Here is an 18,822-nt window from a genome sequence, read left to right as displayed (position 1 = left end):
ATTCTCCATCTCCCATGTTCTCACACACTTGTCTATATCCCCTTGAACCTTCTTTATGTCCTCCTCTTACAATGTTTATTTTCATTCACAAATTTGAACTATCATCTCCTAGTTAAATCATTCATATAGGTTGTGAATAGCAGGGGTCCAAAGACTGATCCCTGTAGAATGCGTAAAATGCTGGAGGAATCAGCTGGTAAGGCAGCATCTATGAGGGAAATGAACAGTTGACAATTTTTGGTCTCGGACCAAAATGTTGACTGTTTATTGCCCTCCATAGATGCTGCCACATTTCCCTGGATTTCCAGCATCTATCGAGTCTCTGGTGTCTGCTGTTCCCTGTGGTACATTGCTGGTCACAGCCTGCAGCTTGAAAAGATCCCATTTATTCCCACTCTTTCCCTCTGTCCAATGGTTGTTTCTCAAAGCTTGTCAGTACATGAATCCCCAGTTCCATGACTAATTGTTAAACAGTCCTTGAGTGGGATATCATAAAGCCATCTAGGGATCCAACATGATACATCTTTTGGCTCCTCCTCATCTACTGGTCATATCCTCAAAAAATTCCAAAAGTTTTCCCTTCATAAATCAACACTATCTCATTTCAGTTGTGTGATTCTTTCTAAGGCATTTTGTTATTACATCTTTACAGAGTCTAGCATCTTCTCTACTCCTGATGTTGGGTGGACAAATAAATAATTCATGATGAAGGGTCTCAGCCTGAAATGGAGACTGTGGGTAGTTTTTCATTGTTTCTATTGTGTTTCCTTGTTCTACTGTGAATGTGTGCAAGAAAATGAATCTCAGGGTAGCATATGGTGATATATACTTACTTTGTTAATAAATTTACTTTGAACGTACTCCCCTCCATAGATGCTACCTGACTGTTGAGTTCTTCCAGCATTCTGTGTGTTTTGCTCAATAATTCCATTTTCTTTCTCCTTCCCTAAGTAGTGAGGTCGTAATCATTGCCTTCCAATTCAGAATGACAATTCAGAATCGACAAAACATGAAACATCCAAGTGTCACACAGGACATGCCCTCTTCTCATTACTACCATCAGGGAGGAGGTTCAAGGGCCTGAAGACACACACTTGAAGTTTTAGGAAGAGCTTCTTCCCCTCTGCCATCACATTTCTGAATGGCCTATGAACACTACCTCACTAATTTTTGTATTTTTATCATAATTTTCATGTCTTGTCTAATTTATATTTAATTTTGATTAATTTTTATCCACTGCTGCTGCAAAACAATAAATCTCACAATGTATGTTTTTCATTGCCTGTTCGCCGCTGATGTTTAGGGCAACAATAAAGGTCCTTCATCTCTGGTGATGTTCAGGGCTTCCTTTATTGTGTCAGTAGCTTCCTCAGTTTTCATGACTGGCAGTCATGCAAGTCCTAAGCTGGAGACTCAGGAATACCGTCACACTCAGATGTAGAAGGATTCTTCATTGCTGCTTCTGCAACAGTTTTGTTTTACCAGGCAGGGTTGTTAGCCCTGCACTGAACCCCAGAACTTGGTGGACCAGTCTTAGACTGTCCTCTGTCCTTTGACCTGACCTACCAAGAGCCAAAGCAATAAAGCCCTGACTCCAGCCAACATAGCTCTCCAGATCATTGAGGCACAAAAGCCTCCAAACCCCACGACAAGGTTGTGGCCCTCTTGGAGGCACAACTTATGTCAGTGACAATAAACATAATTCTGAACATTACCTCCAATTCAGAAACTCTGTTCAGATTGTATTCAGAATGTCCATATCCAGTTCCCTTTATTTCTTTCTTGACAAATTTGTACAGATAAGCATACCGACGTAGAACATTTTCTATTGATGGTCTTCAGCACTGTGTGGATTTCAGCAAGGATAATGGACGGTACTTGTTTGCATAAGGCGATACTAGAGGCCCTATTTCCAGTTGTGAAGGTTTTTTTCCCCTCAATGTGCTATGGACAAGTGGGGGCAAGAGGGCAACATTGGATGGCAGGATTTGGGGTTTAGTGTTCATCAGAATTGAATTGGAAGTGTTGTCCAAGAACACTTTATTTGCTGACTATGGATAAGTAATAAGGACTAAGCCAAGATTAAGCTCCTGGAATGCAGAAGAATAGCAGCAAGGGAGAATGGTACCACAGCCATTGAATATATAATGTATCAATCGATGGTCCTTCGGTTTCTTCTCTTGTTCTGTACAGTTTAAGTTATCTGTGGCCTACTCAGTCTTTTAGCTTGTTCTTTCCAGCCTATTGCAGCTGTAACTACAAACAAAAAAAAGAGAACGTTAAAGGAAATTACTTCTAAAAGATACACCCAGTCCCCTGGTTTACAATATCTATGTTCACAAGAATCAGAAAAGACACTTTGATGGGTTTGTAGATGAGTATCTATGTGTCAAACTCGGGCAGTTGGGTAAAGTAATGTGTAATGCAGATTTTTAGGTGTGTTGATTGTTGACACAAACAACATTTCATTGTGTTTCAATGTACATGTGATAAATAAATCTGAAGCTGAAATTATTGGAAGATATTCCAAGGGAAAGGGGGAGGGAGCACCAGAGGGAGATGGAGAACAGACAAAGAGCGATTGTGAGGGGGACAAAGAGAGAAAAAGGGGGGGGGGCATAAATAAATAAATAAGCCCCTCTCGCAATCACTCTTTGCCTGTTCTCCATCTCCCTCTGGTGCTCCCTTCCCCCCCCTTTCTTTCTCCTGAGGCCTCCTGTTCCATGTCCTTCTCCAGTTCTGTATCTCTTTTGCCAATCACCTTTCCAGCTCTCAGCTTCACCCCTCCCCCTTCCACTTTCAAATCTCTTACTATCTTTTCTTTCAGTTAGTCCTGACGAAGGGTCTCGGCCCAAAACGTCAACAGTGTTTCTCCCTTTAGATGCTGCCTGGTCTGCTGCATTCCACCAGCATTTTGTGTGTGTTTGCGGATTTCCTCATGTTAGAGTTTTTTGAGGAGGTTGCCAGGAAAGTTGATGTAGGAAAGGTAATGGACTTTGATAAAGTCCTGCATGGGAGGTTGGTCAAAAAGGCTCAGTTGCTTGGCATTCAAGATGAAGTAGTAAACTGGATTTAACTTTGGTTTAGCAGGAGAAGTCACACAGTATTATATGATTGTGTCTCTAACTGGAGGCCTGTGACTCGTGGCGTGCCACAGGGATTGGTGCTGGGTCTATTGTTGTTTGTCATCTGTATCAGTGAAGTGGATGATAATGCAGTTAACTGGAACAACAAATTCACAGCTGCCACCAAGATTGGGGTGGAGTGGACAGTGAGGAAGGCTGTCATGGCTTGCAGCCGGAAAAATGGGCTGAAAAATGGTAGATGGAATTTACTGCAGACAAGTGCAACTTAGTCCCTCGAGACCCAGCAACATGTTCATAAATCTCCTCTGCACTCTCTTCAGCTTAATAAAGTCTTTTGTATAGGAGACTGACTAAAGCTGAGCACAATACAGATGGTACAATAGCATAGCAGTTAGCTTTACGCTACTACAGCATCAGTGTCTGTAAGGAGTCTGTCGTTCTCCCCATGACCATGTAGGTTTCCTCCGGCTTCTCCCGTTTCTTCCCCCAGTCCAAAGAATACCGGTAGGTTAATTGATCATTGTCAATTGTCCCCTGATTAGGCTAGGGTTAAACTGGTGGATTGCTGGCAGACTTGGCTCGAAGGGCCAAAGGGGCCTATTCCACATTGTATCTCACTGTCAGTCAATAGCTGTAATGGGCAGTGAGGGCTCATGGGGCTAGAAGAGCCCGTTACTGTGTTGTATCTCTAAATAAATAAACAAATGTGGCCTCACCAAGATCTTGGAGAATGTCAATGTAACATCCCGACTCCTGTGCTCAATACATTGATTTATGAAGACCAATCTGCCAAAAGCTTTCTTTATGACCCTGTCTACCTATGATGTGACAGATAAACAGTGCCTATGAAAAAGATTCACCCCCCCAGAAGTTTTCATGTTTTATTGATTACAACATTGAATCACAAAGGGTTTTTTTGACACTGATAAATATGAAAAATAGTCTTTTGTGTCAAAGTGAAAACAGATCTCTATAAAGTGATCTAAATTAATTACAAATATAAAACAAATTAATTGATTGCATAAGTATTCTCCCCCTTCAAGTCAGTATTTAGTCGATGCACCTTTGGCATCTTGAGTCTGTGTGGATAGGTCTCAGCTTTGCATATTTGGACACTGCTATTTTTCCCCATTCTTCTTTACAGAACTACTCGAGCTCTGTCAGATTGCATGGGGACTGTGTACAAGTCACACTAGAAGTTCTCAATTGGATTGAGATTTGGACTCTGACTTAGCCACTCCAGGACATTAACTTTGCTGTTTTTAAGCCATTCCAGTGTAGTTTTGGCTTTGTGCTTGGGGTCATTGTTTTGCTGGGAAACAAATCTTCTCCCAAGTCACAGTTCTCTTGCAGACTGTAGCAGGTTTTCCTTCAAGATTTCCCTGTATTTTGTTGCATTCATTTTGCTCTCTACCTTCACAAGCCTTCCAGGGCCTGCTGCAGTGAAGCATCCCCACAGCATGATGCAGCCACCACCATGCTTCACGATAGGGATGGTGTGTTTTTGATTATGTGCAGCGTTTGGCTTATGCCACAGATGGCATTAAGTCTGATGGCCAAAAAGCTCAGTTTTGGTCTTATCAGACCATAGAACCTTCTTCCAGCTGACTTCAGAGTCTCCCACATTCCTTCTGGCAAACTCTAGCTGAGATTTCATGTGAGTTTTTTCAACAGTGGTTTTCTCTTTGCCACTCTCCCATAAAGCTCTCCCATGAAGCACCCGGGCAACAGTTGTTGTATGCACAGTCTCTCCCCTCTCAGCCACTGAAGCTTGTAACTCCTCCAGAGTTGTCATAGGTCTCTTGGTGGCCTCCCTCAGTAGTCCCCTTCTTGCACAGTCAGTCAGTTTTTGAGGATGGCCTGATCTAGGCTGATTTACAGCTGTGTCATATTATTTCCATTACTTGAATATCAACTTCATTGTACTCCAAGGGGATATTCAGTGACTTGGAAATGTCTTGGTATCCACCTCCTGACTGTGTTTTTCAATAACCTTCTTGCAGAATTGCTTGGAGTGTTCTTTTGTCTTCATGAGGTGGTTTTTACCAGGATACTGACTCAGCAACAACTGGAACTTCCAGATACAGGTGTATGTTTACTATAACCTAATGAAACACCGTCTCCAAAAACAGATCTCCATTTAACTAATTATGTGACTTCTAAAACCAATTGGCTGCACCAGTGGTGATTTGGTGTGTCATATTAAAGGGGGGGAATATTTATGTGATCAGTTACTTTTGTATTATATTTGTAATTAATTTTGATTAGTCTGTTTTCACTTCGACACGAAAAAGTCTTTTTCTGTTGATCAGTGTCCAAAATGCCAAATTAAATCCATTGTGATTCAATGTTGTAAAACAATAAAACATGATAACTTCCAAAGGGGGGGGGGTGAATACTTTTAATATGCACTGTATTCCCAGATCCCTCTGTTCTACCACACTCCTCTGTGCCTTACTACTCACCATGTAAAACCTACCCTTTCTGGCCCTTCCAAACTGCAACATCTTACGTTTGTCTACATAAATTCCAACTGCTACTTTTCAGCCCATTTTTCCAGCTGGCCCAGAACCCTCTACAAGCTTTCATAAACTTCTTTGCTGCCTACTACATCACTGCCCTTGGTGTCATTTGCAAATTTGCTGATCCAGTTAACCACATTATCATCCAGATTATTGATATAAAATGACAAACAGCAACAGGCCCACAGGCCCAGCACCAATCCCTGGGAACACCACTAGTCCACTAACTTTTCCACCGACAGGCTCATAGGCCTATAATTTCCTGGCTTATTTTTAAAGCCTTTCTTAACAGAACAACATTAGCCATGCCCCAATACTCCAACACCTTACCCATCCAATACCCCAACACCTTACCCTTGGTTAAGGATGTTTTAAATATCCCTGCTAGGGCCACTGAAGTTTCTAGCCTCTTTCAGAGTCCAAGGGAACACCTTGTCAGGTCCTGGGGATTTATCTACCCTAATTCCCTCAAGACAGCAAACACCTCCTCTGTAATCTGTATAGGGTCCCTGACCTCGCTGCTGTTTTGCCTCATTTCTGTGTCCACCTCCCGACTAAATCCAGATGCAAAAAAATCTATTTCAGAATTATTCCATTTCCTTCAGCTCCATGCGCAGATTACAACTTCGATTTTCCAGAGGACCAGTTTGTCCCCTGCAAACCTTTTCCTCTAATATATCTGTAAAATCCATTAGGATTCTCCTTCATTTGCCTGCTAGAGCAATCTCATACCTTCTTTTAGCTCTCCTGATTTCCTTCTTAAAAATTCTCTTGTACTTTTATTCTCCATAAGCACCTCATTTATTCCTACCTGCCTAAACCTGCTATGCTCCTCCTGTTTCTAAACCAGGGTTTCAATATCTCTCAAAAACCAAGGTTCCCTAAACCTGCTATCCTTGCCTTTTATTGTGACAGGAACACACAAACTCGGTACCCTCAAGTTTTCACTTTTGAAAGCCTCCCACTTACCAAGTACACCTTTGCCAGAAAACAACCTGTCCCAATCCACACTTGCCAGATCCTTTCTGATAACATCAAAATTAGCCTTTCTCCAATTTAGAATCTCAGCCCGAGGACCAGACCTGTCCTTTCCCATAATTACAGTACCTAGAAATTAATGGTATTACGATCAATAGATGTAAAGTGTTCTCCTACACAAACTTCTGTCACCTGTCCTGTCTCATTCCCTAAAAGGGTACCTAGAGTTGGGGTTTCATCTCTCGAGTTCATCTCTGGAGTCTCTCGAGTTGGAATTTCTATGTACTAATTGAAGAAACTTTCCAGAACACATTTACAAACTCTTTCCCATCCAGCCCTTTTACAGTATGGGAGTCCCAGTCAATATGTGGAAAGTTAAAAATCACCTAGTTACTATCACAGCCTTATGTTTGTTGCAACAGTCTGCGATCTCTCTACAAATTCGCTCCTCTAAATCCTGTGGACTGTTGAGTGGTCTATAATATAATCCCAATAACATGGTCATAGTTTTCTTATTTCTCAGTTCCACCCATAAAACCTCAACTAAACGAGCTCTCCAGTCTGTCCTGCCTGGGCACTGCAGAGACATTCTCCCTGACAAGTAATGCCACTACACACCCTTTAAACCCTCCTGCTCTATCACATCCAAGACAACATTATATAATATTATACGGCTGGAAGAGTGAGCTGCCAGGCCTGCCCTTCCTACAACCAAGCCTCACTAACAGCTACAACATCAGCACGTGGAATTATGATCCATGTCCTAAGCTCATCCGCCTTTCCTACAATACTCCTTGCATTGAACTATACACAGCTCAGAACATTAGTCATGCCATCTCAACCTTCTGCTTGATGGCAGTTGGTCTGTACTTGCTGGACTTCAGAAGAATGGTGGGGGGGGGTGTGGTTTCATTGAAGAGCCTGATCTTTGTTCTCTTCAAGCTACGTGACTGTGCAGTAACAGAAATGCTCCTGTACACATAGCATTTGATGCCATGCAGCTGGAGTTTTCGTTTATATAATGTTTTATTAAAGTGCCACACAGTTTTCAAACCATGTAAAAATTTCCTGTTGGTCCGCGCAACTGTAAAAAAAAAATCAGAGGGAACGTTAGCCTAGATGGAGTGGCCATGGAGAGGATGTTTCCTATAGATGGGGAGTCTAGGATCAGACAGCAGACTCTGAGAATAAAATGGCGTTACATTGGAATAGAGATGAGGAAGGGTTTCTTTAGCCAGACGGTGGTGAATCTGTGGAACTCAATGCAAAAGGTGGCTGTGGAGGCCAAGTCATTGAATATACTTAAATCAGAGGTTAATAGGTCTTGATTAGTCAAGTGTCAAAGGTTATGAGTAGAAGGCAGGGATAATAAATCAGCCGTGATGGAATGGCAGGGCAGACTCGATGGGTCAAATGACCTTTTTCTTCTCCCATGTCTTATGGAATGGAATTGAACTCTGAGCTCAATGGGCTGGATTGAGTCGTGTTTCATGAGGAAATATGGAACAAGCACGCCACTCAAGTAGCAGTGAGAAGTCTGAGCACCTACCTGTACTCCTTTTGATGAGGTGTACGCATGTAAGGGTCACATGGATTAGCGACCACACCAGGATAGTGACAGTACCGGCTGTCGACCTTATGAGAAGGGAAACCAGACAATTGGCTTACTTGTGCTGAGAAAGGAAGAAGATCAAACAAGACTTAAAAGTCATAAAAACTCATCTGACCCCTCAGGGATTTTCCATCATTTGGTTTGTTAGTTTATTATCGTCATATTTACCAAGTCATAGAACATAGAACAATATAGCATGGGAAAAGGCCCTTTGGCCCACAATATTCTGCTGAACCAATTAAGTTAGTAATCAAATGGCCAGCTAAACAAATCTTTTCTGCTTACACAACGTCCATACCCTTCAATTTTCCTCACATTCATCTATCTAAAACAAGAGATAATCTGCAGATGCTGGAAATCCAAGCAACACACACAAAATGCTGGAAGAACTCAGCAGGCCAGGCAGAGTCTATGGTAAAGAGTAAACAGTCGATGTCTCAGCCCGAAATGTCAACTGTACTCTTCCATAGATGTTGCCTGACCTGCTGAGTTCCTCCAGCATTTTGTGTGAATTGCTTGTGTCTATCTAAATGTCTTTAAAGTCCCTGATGTATCTGTCTCTACCACCACCCAAGGCAGTGCATTCTAGACACCCACCACTCTGTGTAAAAAAAACTTGCCCCCACATCTCATTTGAACTTATCCCCTCTCCCCTTAAATGCATGCCCTCTGGTAGTAGATATTTGAACCCTGGGAAATGGATGCTGTCTGTGTACTCTGTCTGTGCCTTTCATAACCTTATACACTTCAATCAGAGCTCTCCTTAGCCCCTGCTGGTCTCTAATCCAGGCAGCATCCAGGTGTACCTCTTCTGCACCCTCTCCAGAGCCTCTACGTCTATCCTGTAATTGGGGGGGGGGGGGGGGGGCAGGGATCAAGGCTGTATGCTATACTCTGGATGTGGCCTAACTAGTGTTTTGAAGCGGCATAGATTCATACAGTGCTACAGCCCTTCAGCCCATCTAGTTTGTGCCAACTGTTATTTCTGTCTCGTCCCATAGATTCACACTGGACAACAGCCCTCTATACCCTACCCATCCATGTTCTTATCTAAACATCTCTTAAATGTTGCAATCTAACCTGCACCCACCACTTCTACTGGCGGCATATTCCAGTTCATCTTTATGTTTGGAAAGGTGGGTCTGGATGGTTTGCAAAACCAAGCTTTTCACTCTAAATTGGCGGACAGCTCTGTCAAGCAGCTCCGCACCATCCGTCACAAGTGGGACTTCACGGTGGCTGAACATTCAACATTGATTCCCATTCCAACACATTGGTCAATGGCTTCCTTTTGGGCCATGATGAGGCCACCCTCAGGATGGAGGAGCAACAACTTATATTCCATCTGGGTTCCCTCCAACCTGATGACATGAATGTGAATTTCTGCTTCCAGTGAACAAAATTTCACCCCTTAGCCCTGCTTCCTCTGTTCCCCACTCTGACCCTTTACTTCTTCCCAACTGCCTATTATTTCCCACTGGGAACCCTCCTCCTTCCTGTTCTCCTATCTGCTGTTGTCCACTCTCCTCTATCAGATTCTTTCTTCTCCACCCCTTGATCTTTCCTACCCACCTAGCTTCAACTATCACCTTCTAACTAGCCTCTTTCCCCTCCCTCACCTTTTAATTCAGGCATCTCACCCCTTACTTCTCAGTCCTGATGAAGGGTCTCGGCCTGAAATGTTAACTTCATTCTTTTCTACAGATGCTGCCTGACCTGCTGAGTTCCTCCAGCATTTTGTTGCTTTGGGTTTTCAGTATCTGAAGGTCATCTCGAATTTATGATTTTCTATTGTGGTTTATGTGACAATAACAAGCCAATTCCCACCAGTAATTGCTTGAAAGACAGAGAACTGACCTGCTGGGAAGACAGTGCACTGTTCCAGTTTCTTGTGAATGCCCCCCTCGGGAATCCGGGGCATCGAAGACGTTTTCCTCACGTAATCAGCACCGATTGGGACATTTGGAGCTTTGTGAGGAAGAAGGAGAATAGGGATAAAAGACACTTATGGTTGCAACTGAGAGAAGGAATTTATGTCCCACACTATTGAGTGTGGTGGTGATGTCACTAGAATTACACCATGGCACTGTGTGTGTGTGCGCGTATACTGTCAGGTCAAGCTAGATAGGGTAAATGCAAGCTGGTTTTTTCCATTGAGGTCAGGTGGGACTACAACCAGAAGTCATGGGTTAAGGGGAAACATCTTCACCCAGAGGGTCATGAGTGAAACGAGCTGCCAGCACAAGTGGTGCATGTGAGCTCAATTTCAACATTTAAGAGAAGTTTGGGTAGGTACATGGATGTTAGGGTATTGGGGGCCATGGTCCAGGTGCAGGTGGATGGGAGTAGGCAGTTTAAATGGTTTGGGATGGACTAGATGGGCTGAAGGGCCTGTTTCTGTGCTGTACTTTTCTATGAATCTATGACACTAAGCCTGTTGATATGTACACACATTCGGTGAGGTACAGATACAACGAAAAGATTCCTTGTAGGAACATCATAGGCATAGAAGCAGAGTGGTTAGCATAATGCTAATACAGTGCCAGCAATCAGTGATCAGGGTTTGATTCCTGCCACTGTCTTTAAGAGGTTTGCTCTGGGTGTCCCGGTTCCCCCCTCAAATTCCAATGACATACCGATTAGGGTTAGAGAGTTATGGGCATGCTAAGCTGCCTCCAGCACATCCTCGGACTGAGTTGGTCATTGACACAAATGATGCATTTTACTGAGTGTTTTGAAGTTTCGACATGCACGTGACAGATCAAACTAATCTTTAAAATCTTTAGGCGCACAAGTGCAGGCCACAGATAAATTACAAAAGACAGTGCCAGAGAGAGGGGAAACATGACCGTTCAAAACCAAAACCTCAGTGCAAACAAGATCAGTGTAAAGTCCACGGCAGCACAAATGGTGGTTTGTGATGTTCCGTTGCTCAGATAGGGTGAGGGTTGTGCAGGTCTGATGGTTGTGGAAAGTAGCTGATGGTGTGGGACTTTAGGCTCCTGTACTTACTGCACAATAGTAACAGTGAGAAGAGGATATGGTCCAGGCGGTGGGAATCCGTCAAAGTTCAAAGTGAAGTTATTATCAAGGTACATATAAGTCACATTTACAACCCTGAGATTCACTTCCCGTGGGCATACAGTACTCAACAATCTATAATAGAATAATAACCACAACAGAATCAGTGAACAACCTCACCAACTTATGCATGCAACCAGTGTGTAAAAGTCAACAAGCTGTGCAAATACAAAAAGTAGTAGTAATAATAATAATAATAATAATAAATAAGCAATAAATAGTGAGAACATGAGGTGAAGAGTCCTTGAACGTGAGTCCATAGATTGTGGGAACAGTTCAATGATGGGGCAAGTGAAGTCATCACCTCTGGCTCAGGAGCCTGATGGCTGAGGGGCAATAACTTCCTGAACCTGGTGCTGTGAGTCCTGAGGTTCCTTTACCTACAGCAGAGAGAAGAGAGCATGTCTTGTGTGGTGGAGGGTCACTGATGATGGATGCTGCTTTCCTGTGACAATGCTTTGCAGGAAAGCAGCACCCGTCATCAGGTTGCACCTTGTCGAGGAAGCGTCTCCTATAGTTGCTGTCAGTGGTGGGGATAGGAGGGTGGACTGTGCCTGTGATGCAGCAGCACCTTAGGTAGGTAGTATTGCCCAGCTTTCGTAGTAACAAGTACAAATGCAATGTTGGCATTCATTTCAAGAGGACTAGAAGACAAAAGCAAGGATGTAATACTATGGCTTTATAAGGCACTGGTGAGGTCTCACTTGGAGTATTGTGAGCAGCTACAGAAAGGATGAGCTGGCATTGGAGAGGGTCCAGAGGAGGTTCAGGAGAATGATGCCAGGTGTGAAAGGGTTAACATATGAGGAGCATTTAATGGCTCTGGGCCTGTACTTGCCAGAATGTAGAAGAGTGAAGGGAGGGAGGGGGTTCTCATTGAAAGCTATCAAATATTGGAAGGACTAGAGAGTGTGAACACAGGAGGTCTCAAAATAGAAGGGCGCCCCTTTGGGACAGATGAGGAGGAATTTCTTCAGTCAGAAGTTGGTGAATCTGTGGAATTCATTGCCACTGATGGTTGTGGAGGCCAAAGGAGAGCATGATAGGTTCTTTATTAGCAAGGACTTCAAATAATTTGGGGAGAAGGTAGGAGAATGGGGTTGGGAGGGGTAAGAAATCATCCATGATAGAATTGCAGAGCAGACTCGATGGGCTGAATGGCCTAATTCTACTCCTATGTCTTATGGTCTTATTGAGGGTCAGTAGCTCCAAACACTCTGTTGATCTGTCATCATTCCTGTTTACCAATCGGATGTACGCTTCTTAGAAAGGCTCATATTTACCTGTGAACGTGCAAGGGTTTGGTGCAATCTCATCAGGCGGAAACTTCTCTTTCTGTGAATGCAAAGAATAAGGGATTAACCTGTGGCCCAACAGGAGTCAGAACGTCTAAAGTAAAAGTCATCCTGCCGATTTTATTCCTCAAGTATAGTCTCAGAAATCCACTCTGCAGTGACAGGCAACTCACATGTATTCCCTTATAATGACATCCACGCAATGGGAGCTGAACAGTGAGCAGTCCTGGGCAACTCAGTTGAACCTCAGTATCCTGCTGTCGAAGTTGACTGTGTACGTTTGGGGGAGTGGGTGACCCTTGTGCAATGTCTCCATTCAGTCTACAAGTGTGACCTTTTTCATGCTCTACCCGAAAAACGAGGGTGAAGAGGAGGTTTACTGGGATGCTGTCTGATTAGAGGGCATGTGCTATAACAAAGAGGTTGGACAAATTTAGGTTGATTTCCCTGGAGCGACAGAGGCCGAGGATTGATCTGATAGTATGCAGTATGCATGGAATGAAAGCGGCAGGATTTTACACAAAGAGTGAAGCACATGTGGAACACCCAGCTAGGGGTGGTGGGAGAGGCAGATACATTAGAGGCACTTAAGAAACTCTTGGACGGGCACATTGATGATACAAAAATGGAGGGCTATGTGAGAGGGAAGGGTTAGATAGATCTTAGAGTAGGTTAAAAGATTGGCATGACATCGTGGGCTAAAGAGCCTGGAATGTGCTGTTGTGTCTATGTTCCATGTTCAGTGAATATACAGAGACTAGAGTGATATGGACATTGTGTAGGCAGAAAGAATTAGATTAATTAGTTAGGCACATCATTGGCAAAAAGGCCTGTTTTGGGACTGTACTGTTTGATGTATGTTCCATGCTAAAATTTGAGAGGTTAATTCCCTGACCAGAGGCTTGGTAAAGGAGCAACATGCTAAACCCTGCAGGAACTCTGCAGGTCAGGTAGCACCAGTGGGGTATCAGGTTTGTCTAATGGGGCAATGGAGGCCTAGGGAATCCATTGGAGGAAAGGTACAAAGTAAGTTTACAAGGATGTTGCCAGGACTTGAGGGCCTGAGATATAGGGCGAGGTTGAATAGGTTAAGACTTTACTCTCGGGAGCGTAGGAGAATGAGGGGAGATTTGATAGAGGTATACAACATTATGAGGGGTAATAGATAGGGGTAAATGCAAGCAGCTTTTTCCTCTGAGGATGGGTACTAGGTTCTAGTCTCACCCAACCTCCACGGACAAAGCCTGTTTAAGGATGAAAGGTGAAACATTTAATGGAAGCATGAGGGTCTTTGCTCAGAGAGCCATGAGTGTGCAAATGCAGGTTCGATTCATACATTCATGAGAAGTTTGGATAGATACGTGGATGGGAGAGGTACGGAGGGCTATGATCCAGTTGTGGGTCAATGGGACTAGGTAGATAGATGAGGACTATGCTAGGTGGATGGGGACTAGGCAGAATATCAATTTGGCAAGGGCTAGATGGGCCGAACAGCCTGTTTCTGTGCTGTAGTGCTCCGAGTGTTATCCAGATCCTAAAAGGCTCCCTGCTGGCAGAAACTGTCACAGCAACGCTATTGCAAACACACAAGTACAGTACACAAGGAAGCGAAGCAGAAGTGAACCAAATGGCCCTTCACACCTCCTCCATCTTAAAGAAAGTTATGGATATCTTTTTTACCTCAGTGCCTGCATTAATCCCTCATCCCTCCATTCCTTTTAATATTTAAAAATATGTGAATATTCCGAAGAGATAGGAACAGAATGAGGCCATTGTCCCATTGAGCCTTCTCCATCTTGGCTGATTTATTACCCCTCTCAACCCCATTCTCCTGCCTTCTCCCCATAACCTTTGACACCCTTACCAATCAAAAACCTATCAACCTCTGCTTTAACTATACCCAGTGACTGGCCTCCACAATCGTCTGTGGCAATGAATTCCACAGATTCACCTCCCCCTAAAGCAGGGGTTCCCAACTGGTCCGAGGCATAAAAAAGGTTGGGAACCCGATCTAAAGAAACTCCTCCTCACCTCTGGTCCTAAAGCGACATCCTCGTCTAACGCAGAGGCTCGGCCGTAATTCCAAAATCCACTGTCTCAGAGATCCAAATGTGCCCCTACTTGGAGATTGAGACCCTCTGATTCCGGACAATGCATCCTCTGGTTCTGGACACCTGAACCATGGCAGACCCCAATAGTTCTGGAGCAAACACGAGGAAATCTGCAGATGCTGGAAATTCAAACAACACACACAAAATGCTGGTGGAACACAGCAGGCCAGGCAGCATCTATAAAGAGAAGCACTTTTGACATTTCAGGCCAAGACCCTTCGTCAGGACAGTGCTTCTCCTTATAGATACTGCCTGGCCTGCTGTGTTCCACCAGCATTTTGTGTGTGTTGTCCCAAAAGTTCTGGTCCCTCTATTAAAGCTTGGAAAATATTTTTGGATTTCTCACTGTTTTTTTTTAAATTTTTTTATTAGTTTTTCAAAACATTTTCCAAATTAAAAACCCCAAATCCCAATGAGGAACATTAAAACAGTGCAAAATTAAGCATACAATAACAATATGCTACAAAGGAAGAGAATTTAACAAAAAAAAGCACCTAAATTAAAGACAAGTAAGCTTAGTGTCCTCCCCAAGCCCCACAACACAAGAAAAAACAACAGCAACTCCAGACCAACCACAACACAATATAGAGAGTATAAGTCAGGACAGCCAAGCTCCCAGACTGTGAATACACTCAGCAACAGAGGATAATAATGCCTTCTACCAGGAAAAAAAAAGGAGCTGAAAGCAAGGGACTGAAAAGAAAAAAAAACCCTAGTCAAGAGGAAGGTTATGAAAGGATTTCTCACTGTTTGACTTACCTGTGCGATCGGAGATGGCCCATAGAAGCTGTCCAGACACTTCTTGTACCTGTAGCAGGCAAGGGCATCCTCCGCTGCCTGGAATAAAGAACGCATGGATTTCTTACATGTTCTCTGGCCTGAAAAACAAACTCAGCAGACAAAGGAGATACGCCTGGAAATGCAAAGCTGTCGAGCCAGGAACCCCGAGGCAGAGCAAACAGCAACAAAAGGCTGGCTCAGTGGTGCAGTGGTTAGAGCTACTGCTCTCCCTAATGTATCTGCCTCTACCGTCACCCCCGATAACACATTCCCCACTCCCTGTGTAAAAAATCTTGCCTTTCACATCCCTCTCCATCCTTACCTCCAATCGCCTTAAAATTCTAGACTTTCCTGCCCTGGGTTCAAACCTCACCTCTGCCCTCAAATGTGCATGTACCTATCTCAGAGCTTCTTAAATGCCCCTGTCTGGAACACAGGCTTATGACATATGAGGTGCATAAATGGGATTGTTAATCAGAGTCTTTTTCCCCAGGGCAGGGAAGTCTGGAATTTTAAGCATGGACAGAGATGTCAAAGGTAAGATTTTTTACATAGAGAGTGGTGTAATATATTATTAGGGGTGATGGTAGAGACAGATACATTAGGGAGAGCTAAGACTCTGAAGGAAAATGGAGGGCTGTGTGGGAGGGAAGGGTTAGATTGACCATAGAATAGGTTAAAGAGTCAGCATAACATGGCGGGCTGATGTACTATGTTCCATTTTCTCCCTGTGGATTCATGGGATCACCCCTGCTGCTCTGGTTTCGTCCCACGTCCTAACGACATGCGGATCGGTAGGTTGACCAGCAACGATTGGACAGTGAGACCGAATTTGAAGTATTGCTTACAGTAGTGGTCACCATCCTTTTTTAAGCCCAAGATCCCCTACCTCAGCCTTAGTGAAAGGCAAGATCGACCTACTAAATCATTTAGAGAAAAACAGCTCAGATTGTACTTCCAACTTGAGGCCCTTTATTTGGGCTAATGGTATTTTAATTACATAAAAATGCTTTTGTCAAACTTTCAAATTAATTTAACCAAGGAAACACTGTAACTGGCATATCGAACAGGCCATAGCGGCATCATCCAGTAACGCCTAGAATAAACGGTGCTGAAGAGCACCAGTTTATCAGTTTATCAGTTTGACCACCAGTGTCATTACATGAGAAAAGTCCGCGACCTTCCCAGCCAAGACCTGCTGATGAATCACACAGTGATAATCCAGGAAGTCGGGAAAATCAGAGTCATTACGGCACAGTCCTGTAAAACCAACGCGCACACCGTGCATTGCTGGGGCCCCATCAGTAATAATTGCCACCAGTTTATGAATGGAGATGTCATTTTCACGGACTTTTTTAAAAACTAATTGTAAATATCCTCACCTCTTGCTCTCTCCTTTAAGTGCAAAAGAGTGAGGAAGTCCTCCTTTGTTGTAAAATTCTGGAAAGCCACTCTGACAAAAGCAACAAGCTGAGCTGTTTACATTACATCCAGGGGTTCATCAAACTGTCGTGAACAATATTCACAGAGTGACAAGTCCTTTAACACTGTCGATCCTCGTCCTCGGAGCAGCATGTTTGCTGGGCCTTCAACCCCGATTTCAGCTCCTCAACTTTCCTGGTATTGGTAAACTTACTGAGACGCTAGTATAAGTTTCAGGGGTACGCAAGCTAATGACACCACTGTTTTCGTTTCCCATTTCTTGGCCATTTGGGGAATGTTGGAATTTAAAGGGGGGGAAGGTTGTAATTGTCAGTATTATAAAAATACCAATTAGGATCATGGTAAAGCTGTTTGTAAAGAGAGATTGTTTCCAGGATTGCGGGGTTTTCCTTCCGGTCTTTTCTGCCCAGTGCGCATTAGTAAAAACCTCTGTATGTGAATATCGTTCTACCGTCCTAGATAAAGTTGTTCCTTTTGGGCACAAAGTTGTCAAGTGGTCCTTTTTCAAAGTAGATGTCACTACATATTTGCATCAGAAGGTTTATCAGGCATAATGTAATAGTATATTTATTTAACAACACACACAAAATGCTGGTGGAACACAGCAGGCCAGGCAGCATCTATAGGGAGAAGCACTGTCAACGTTTCGGGCCGAGACCCTTCGTCAGGACAGAAAGGAAAGATAGTAAGAGATTTGAAAGTAGTGGGGGGAGGGGGAAATGCGAAATGATAGAAGACCAGAGGGGGTGGGATGAAGCTGAGAGCTGGAAAGGTGATTGGCGAAAGTGATACAGAGCTGGAGAAGGGAAAGGATCATGGGACGGGAGGCCTCAGGAGAAAGAAAAGTGGGGGGGTGGGGGAGAAGCACCAGAGGGAGATGGAGAACAGGCAAATAACTAAATATGTTAGGGATGGGGTAAGAAGGGGAGGAGGGGCATTAATGGAAGTTAGAGAAGTCAATGTTCATGCCATCAGGTTGGAGACTACCCAGCCGGTATATAAGGTGTTGTTCCTCCAACCCGAGTGTGGCTTCATCTTGACAGTAGAGGAGGCCATGGATAATCATATCAGAATGGAAATGGGACGTGGAATTAAAATGTGTGGCCACTGGGAGATCCTGCTTTCTCTGGCGGACAGAGCGTAGGGGTTTAGCGAAACAGTCTCCCAGTCTGTGTCGGGTCTCACCAATATATAAAAGGCCACACTGGGAGCACCGGACGCGGTATACCACACCAGCCGACTCACAGGTGAAGTGTCGCCTCACCTGGAAGGACTGTCTGGGGCCCTGAGTGGTGGTGAGGGAGGAAGTGTAAGGGCAGGTGTAGCACTTGTTCCGCTTACAAGGATAAGTGCCAGGAGCAGAAAGGGGGGGTGGGGGGACGGAAAGATGTGCTTGGTAGTGGGATCCCGTTGAAGGTGGCGGAAGTTACGGAGAATTATACGTTGGACCTGGAGGCTGGTAGGTGAGGACAAGGGGAACCCTATCCCAAGTGCGGTGGCAGACGGATGGGGTAAGGGCAGATGTACGGGAAATGGGAGAGGTGCTTTTGAGAGCAGAGTTGATGGTGGAAGAAGGGAAGCCCCTTTGTTTAAAAAAGGAAGACATCTCCTTTGTCCTGGAATGAAAAGCCTCATCCTGAAAGCAGATGCGGTGGAGACAGAGGAATTGTGAGAAGGGGATGGTATTTTTGCAAGAGACAGGGTGGGAAGAGGAACAGTCCAGGTAGCTGTGAAAGTCAGTAGGCTTATAGTAGATATCAGTAGATAAGCCATCTCCAGAGATGGAGACAGAGAGATCGAGAAAGGAGAGGGAGGTGTTGGAAATGGACCAGGTAAATTTGAGGGCAGGGTGAAAGTTGGAGGCAAAGTTAATGAAGTCAACGAGCTCAGCATGCGTGCAGGAGGCAGCGCCAA

The 18,822-nt window shown here is 44.1% G+C and overlaps 1 protein-coding gene across 1 annotated transcript in view; it reads right to left on the bottom strand.

Moving 5' to 3' along the window:
- Positions 1 to 2,222: 2,222 nt before the first annotated feature.
- LOC132390959 (uncharacterized) overlaps positions 2,223 to 18,822 on the bottom strand; it is a 67,656-nt gene continuing 51,056 nt past the window's right edge. Inside the window, exons 6-10 of the mRNA XM_059963492.1 lie at positions 15,445 to 15,522; positions 12,563 to 12,614; positions 10,056 to 10,166; positions 8,136 to 8,259; positions 2,223 to 2,256 (exon numbers count right to left, since the gene is read on the bottom strand). Coding sequence (XP_059819475.1) covers positions 2,223 to 2,256; positions 8,136 to 8,259; positions 10,056 to 10,166; positions 12,563 to 12,614; positions 15,445 to 15,522 — 399 coding nt within the window. The remainder of the gene's footprint in view (positions 2,257 to 8,135; positions 8,260 to 10,055; positions 10,167 to 12,562; positions 12,615 to 15,444; positions 15,523 to 18,822) is intronic.

Source organism: Hypanus sabinus, chromosome 3, assembly GCF_030144855.1.
Source record: "Hypanus sabinus isolate sHypSab1 chromosome 3, sHypSab1.hap1, whole genome shotgun sequence".
In the NCBI taxonomy this organism is placed as follows: domain Eukaryota; kingdom Metazoa; phylum Chordata; class Chondrichthyes; order Myliobatiformes; family Dasyatidae; genus Hypanus; species Hypanus sabinus.
This window is presented reverse-complemented; position numbering and strand designations above follow the sequence as displayed.